This window comes from Dipodomys ordii, unplaced genomic scaffold (genome assembly GCF_000151885.1).
Source record: "Dipodomys ordii isolate 6190 unplaced genomic scaffold, Dord_2.0 Scaffold21, whole genome shotgun sequence".
Lineage (NCBI taxonomy): Eukaryota > Metazoa > Chordata > Mammalia > Rodentia > Heteromyidae > Dipodomys > Dipodomys ordii.
The window spans coordinates 10,683,430-10,690,449 of NW_012267237.1; the positions used below are offsets into that span (position 1 = coordinate 10,683,430).

The window sequence follows — 7,020 nt, forward strand, 5'->3', positions numbered from 1 at the left end:
AACCAAAGGAGGAGGCTACAATGCTTGATAAGAAATGTACTCATTATCTTGCCCATGTAATTGTAACCCCTCTGTACAGTACTTTCACAATTAAAAAAAAAAAAAAAGAAAGTCCATGAGACTTTTATCCCTAGGCAAACTACTCAGAAAATGCCAGAAGTGGCTCTGTGGCTCAAGTGGTAGAGCACTAGCCTTGAGCAAAGAGAGGCTCAGGGACAGAGCGCAGGCCCTGTGTTCAAGCCCTAGATCTGGCAAAAAGAAAATAATAAAATAAGTTACAAATTTGTAAAAATTGCCAGAGACCTAATATGGGCAAAAGTATATGGACAAAATTAAAGTTTCATTCCTTCCCTAGGCAAATAAGACACGAAGATTCTAGCAGTCCTATAAGTAACAAAAGAAGAGGAAGCAACAATGGGAAACATGGCTATGTGCTGTGTAATGCCTATCTGTGAAACCTCCAGGCATCTCTGAGCCTTCTCCAAACCTATAGACAGGTTTCATGTGCCCCACCCCACCGTGGCTGATTCCAGGCATCCAATCAAGTTAACATGATTTCTTGACCTTGAATCTTTCTTTCCTGTGCTTGGCCACATTTAATAGTATCTCATAACTCCAGTGATAAAAAGGCTCAGGAAGTACTTAAGACCCACAGTGCAGGACATCCGTACTCAGTGCTCATGGGCACTGAGATTATTATATCACGTTACACCTGCTATAAAATACTAACTTATTAATTACTTATGATAAACTAACACAGTCCAAAATGGAGATAAGCTACCCTCAAAAATAAGCAGTTAAAGAAAAACACCTGTAAGCATAAATGACACTGGTTTTCACAATAGCCAAGATCGAAATCTAAATTTTGACAGTAGACGAATAAATTTAAAAAGTATGGCATGTGTTTGAAAGAAAACATAAAATATGTTCATTGTGATCACACGGATGCACCTAGGGGACATTACATTAAGTGCAATGTGCTCAGCACAGACAGACAACTATCATATGATCTCATTTACATGTGGAATCTACAGAAAGCTGAGCTTGTGGAAGGAGAAGGTAGTTGGTGATTTTCAGAGGCTAGGGAGGGGGTGCTAGATGAGACAAGAGACATGCTGACCACTGGGGGAAATATCTTATCTACATCAAGAAGGATGGCTATAGCCAACCATAATGTATAATAAAAGTCAAAACAACTTTTTAGAAAAAAGGGGGCCTTTAGATGTTCTTAGCACAAAGATATAATAAATCTCTGAGGTGATGGAAATACCAGCAAGCCTGATGTAACTATTTCCTAAGTACACATGAATTTGAACAGATTCTTTTGAACTGTAACCATATACAATTATCTGTTATAAGCATGTTAAAAATGATATAGAAATTGGAGTCACTAATTTCACTCTTTACAGATTAACTATAATAAGAGAAAGCTCTTAGCAACTGAAGGTGCTTCTCTTAGCAAACTGAACAAGTACTAATGATCAGAGGAAAAGAAGAAATCAGCACCTACTCTGTACCAGGCACCATTCTAAGCACTTCAGTATACTTACATATACTGGTACCATTATTCTCTCCTTTTTAGAAACTGACAGCTGAGGTTCAAAGAGGTCAAGTGACAACTTTTCATTTCCATTTCCATCAGAAGGCAGTAGAAAGATTAAGATTTTCCCCCATAATGTCTTAGTAAACATCTCTGTATCTCTACAGCTTGGAAAAATACAGGAAGCATTCACAAACTGATGTGTAGCTTAATCCTTTTATAATCTCACAAACATTTCAGAGTGAATTTGATCTTATGTGTTCTTGCATCTTGCTAATTTTAGAGCAAATACTGTGATTCAAAATTCATCATACTGGATATGCTAATAAATGAAATAGATTCTGCAAGTAAGTAGGAAGGTGGATGCATTTTAATTACTGCAAATGTCTTAATTAACTCCTGCTACTAATGATATAATAATTAAGCTTTAAAAATGTTGTAGGGGATACATCTGCAGTTTTTTTCATCAAATGTCATAGGCTAACCATCCGTGAAATCCAGTGAAATACAGAGGTCTAGAATCCAATTTCCAAAGTTCAAACAGGTAAAGCCAAAGTCTCAGACTCTCTGGCAGCATGCTCCTGACATGTACCCCTGCTTCCTGACTACTGATCCTTGTCCTTCACTGTAACTTCTCCCAGGGAGCCTTAGGCATTAGTAGTTAAGTATATATATATATATATATACATATACATATACATATATACATATATATATATAATAGTGATATATATGTATACATATATAGTGACATAAGTATGTATATTCACACTTATATAAGTAGTATCATGTATATATATGTGTGTGTGTGTGTGTGTGTAGTTTAGTGTATATAAAATAGTGATATATGTAAGTAGTATCTACAATGTGTAATATTTTTAATATCATATATGTTAGTACTTCCAAAGTACTTGAGGTTATACCAAACACGATGGGTGGAGTGAATCCGTCTTTGAGTCAGAGGCAAAGGAGCAGTTATGATATCTATAAGTCTGTGAGGACCTGACAGAGCCAATTTCACAGACCAGGGCAGGTTGGAAAATCTAGTCTGAAAGCTATTTCCATGGTGAGTTAAAAATGTCCACCCTCTTTAAAAGAAAGGCTGGAATGTAGAGGTGGAATTTATTTTCCTTTTTACTAAATGGTATTTAGTTCTATGACTTGATTTCAATCAGACAAATGGAGCAAAAGTGAAGTTACATCATTTCCAAGGATAAGCCTTAATGATTAGTAACTTCTACTGCACCCTCCCAAAACACAGATACCACACAAGGTTATGGCATAAGACATGAGACACCAACTGGCAGCTCAGCTGAGCTCCCAGACCAGAACAAGTCAAACCAGCCAGCCATCCTGGATGTTCCAACTCACACCAGCTTTGTATTGGCTTCCTGTGGTGCTGCTTGTGGAAAAGAACTTCCATTTGATCAAAGTCAATACACAAAACCTTAAGAGGTTGCTGCTAACAGGCCAAAGATAGACTCAGGATGAAACCATTCCTATTTGCCTTGAGCTTGAGATTTAACAGTGTAAGTTCTGATGTACCCAGAAACTTCACGATGACTAAAGGGGAAACAACATTCAAATATGATAGCTAACACCAGTGACCCTGGAGCCAGACTGACTGAGTTTGAATCCTAGCTTTGCCTTCTGCTAGGCATTTCCTTCATAGATTTCCTTCTGTATTTCAATTTCACTTTGTGTCAACAGAGATAATAATATTCCTCACCTTACTGATCCATAATATAGATTAAATATTAGTGTCTACATATGCAAAACACTTAGAACAGTGCCTGGTACAGTGTTTACCACATGTTTTCCCTTAATAGTATCATTTATTCCTATTCTGTTCTTCACCCAAGAAATCACCTGCTTACAGCTATGGGGACAGTTCTATAGTTACTGTAGTGAAGGGTAGAACCATAATCCGATTTCCTCATTCTGCTCTATGAAAATGTGGATTGTTACCAGGCCAAAGAAGCAAGAAGATAATAAATTCTAACTCTGGCCTTGTACTCACAATAATGAGAACTAAGAAGCAGAGAGAATGCTCATGTGTCTGTTGCCCCTAATAGAAATACCAAACAAGCAGCCATACTTTATCTGAGTATAAACTACATCTACATGTAAGAAGCCACTGTTTAGGAATTTTATACCTGACTTCTGTTCATGAACAACACTAAGCTTGGGCTTGGAGTGTATTTAGTTCAGTGGTGAAACATTTGCCTGACATGGCCCTGGATTCAACACCCAGTACCAAATACCCTGCAAAGTACCAAGCTTCATATATAGCAAATAGAGTTTTGTGCCTTTCATTTCTGGCATATCTTACCTCATTAGCACCACATTCTTAACAACCTTATTTCTAAACATTATTTTGCAGTTCAATGCAATATTCAGATATTTTAGATGATGATAGTATTTATGTATGTCATAATTAAACACTAGATGACAGTAGAATTGGGTTAGTTTTAGGATTTGGATTATTTCAGAAGGGGAAAGCTGAATCATATGATATATATCATTTGGGGCTTTTTTTGGTCAGTCATGGGGCTTGAACTCTGGGCCTAGGCACTGTCCCTCAGCTCTTCAGGTCAGGGCAGGCATTCTACCACTTGAAACATAGCACCACTTCTGTTTTTCTGGTGGTTAATTGGAGATAAGAGTCTCATGGATGTTCCTGCCTGGGCTGGCTTTGAACTGCGATCCTCCAATCTCAGCCTCCTGAGTAGCTAGGATTATAGGTGTGAACCACCGGCGCCTGGCCATATTATATAAATCTTAAGGAATTGCTTTTGCTAAAATAATTACTAAATTTTTAATAAGGCAAAAGACAGTAATGTAGGATTATAATCTGTTTTAGGATCACAACTGACAAATAATGTTTTGGCTGTGTTCTTTCATCCCTATGTTAAAATGTCATATTAATGACCTGCTTATTTGGTTATAAACTAATATCCATAAAGAATTAACATGTGGTACATGTTTAAATGTTTGAACTTCTAAGCATTTTATCTCAGCTCTTGAGCATCTAACCACTTATTTCGCGTGTATTTCTACTGGTGAAATTATTATAGATATTAACCATAACCTGATCTTTGGACCTGGTCCTATGCTTTCTCCAGACAACTGTGATACATCCATACATAAATTGATACCCAAGATGTTCAGCCAATTACTGGTTCTGAAAACTGTGTTGGGACATGTGCTTGCTTCCTATTCCCAAATGATTTACAAGTGTCAGGTCCCCTTGAGAAAGCTCTTGTTTTCATTTTATGCTTGCTAGTCATACCTTAAAATAGTTAACTGTGAGAGATGCAAATGAACTGCAAACTATATAAATGAAAAAGTTAAAACTAAGACATTTAAATTATTAAGGTAATAACTCAGTCTCCAGGTATTTATGCAAACATTTCATATATGCTATCTTGCCCAAATGTAACCCAAATTTGGTAATTTAGATAAATAGGGAACATTAGATATAACATTTTTCTCTCTCAAATTTTCAATTCCTTCTTCATTTCCCTTCTATCACATTTCTTGTTTCCGTTTATTCTTTTACATCTGATTAACTGCAGCCTCATTCACCACCAAATCTCTTATTCTGCTTTTCTTTTTAATATTTTACCAGCCTACTCAACTTGAATAAGTTTCATGTGAAAAAAAGATAAAAGAAAACGCCTGTATTTCAGGGCATTTGAAGGCCTTCAAATATCATGATATTGTGTTACTGAATAATTTTATGCAAAGGTTTTAAAAATACATGCAATTTTAGTAATATTATTGAGAATAAGTGTTGGGAATACTTCTGCATCCACAAGGTAGTTGAATTCAAAATGAAAAGGCCTAAAATTCAACTATGACGAGATCTCATATAAAAAAGAAAGTCTGAATAGGAGTATTCAGTGAAGAGAGTATTCAGACTAGAGCAGATGGGTTCAAGCAAATTTTCCTTACTATACAGTTCCACTCTACTCTCATCTGTTTCCTGTATGTGGAGATCATCAGAGCTTGTATAAATAAATGGAATATTACTAAATTGTGTAACATTTATAATTAATGAAATTGATTAAATGCAGTATTTGAAATTTTACCAACTTGCTTTTTAGAAGCAAAAAAGTGGCATAAATTAATCCATTAAGTAACAAATTATTAAACCTTTTGGTTAAAATGTCCTTTGAATTTCACAGATTTAAAAAAAATCTTATGGCTTTCTTAAAGCATAGCTTTATAAATCCCAAATCCTGGTTTTACCTCCAGTTTGCATAAAATGTTCTAAAGTAGCCTAAGTAAAACATCCTAAGTCATAACTCAACTGTTAACAAAATTATTTCCGATGAAGTAGATGTTGTGATTACCTGGCAAGGCTGTTTCATTTTAATGGCGATGACGTGGTATCTGTAGCAGCAAAGTTCACAGGTCCACGAGCCCCTCTCACTGATCCACTTGAGCAGACAGAGCTGATGTGTGTACCGCACAGACCCGTCACAGCGGCAGGGATTTAACAGCTCACCCTGAATAGAAAACAGCTCAGTATGAATATGTGTGTCTGCATCTCCATTTCAGAACACAATGCCCACTTTCTTCTCTTTCAAAGCTATTTACCCAGAAAGATACAAGCATCAAGCTATCCCAACCAAAAAAAATCTAATTAAGATTTAATACCTCTGATGGGAATGGAACTAAAGTCTTAAAACGATTCCAAAGATATTAGAGTTATGACATAAATGTTCTACCAACATACGAAAGGTCTGCAAGATACAGCACCCAATACCCTTGAGGGGTAGGCTGTACTATTAAATCTCTTTAATAACTTTTAAGTGCATGGTCAGATGTGTTCCCCAGTCTGCAGTTATTCGTAATCATTGCTTAAGACGAAATGCACGGCATCCCGGAAAGAAGCCTGCGATAGCATTACGCTTTCTTCCCCCTAAATATGGCATTATAAATATTGACCTAGGACCCTATATTTCTGTGAGCTTGCACAATCTTATGCAATGTCCTTACTTTCAAAAATATTAAACCTAATGTGTTCTCCCCCCACCGAGGCATGCATTACCTTTCCTCCACAGGATGACTTTTGTATAAGCCTCTAGTAGTGTTTATAATGTTAAGGCTTTAAAAAGCCTTCAAAAAATATCTTCCTCTTTCTTTTGTAAGAGTTGTAAAACAAAAATGCTTTTCACATCGGTGTGAGATTCAACCACTAATATGTGCGATCAGGAAATAACCTGCTTCTTTTTCTTTCTTTCTTTCTTTCTTTTGATGTATTCGGGATGCACTAGTGGAACCCCGATTTCACCCGAGAGCCCAGGGGCGTGCTTGCGTGCCTAAGCCCAAACCCCTGGTGCTACCCCTTCATCGAAGCACCCTAAGCTTGTCGGCCTCGGTGTGGTTCGGGCTGGCCAGGTATTCCGGCCGGGAAGTCTGCTCTGCCTGCAGGGGAGGCAGCCCGGGCGGGGAGGGCGGGCCGGGCGCTG

At 37.2% G+C, this 7,020-nt stretch overlaps 1 protein-coding gene across 1 annotated transcript in view; it reads right to left on the reverse strand.

Moving 5' to 3' along the window:
* The window catches only part of March11 (membrane-associated ring finger (C3HC4) 11), an 81,305-nt gene that overhangs the window by 66,262 nt on the left and 8,023 nt on the right, over positions 1-7,020 (reverse strand). The window contains exon 3 of the mRNA XM_013013864.1: positions 5,899-6,054. Within this exon, the coding sequence (XP_012869318.1) occupies positions 5,899-6,054 (156 nt within the window). The remainder of the gene's footprint in view (positions 1-5,898; positions 6,055-7,020) is intronic.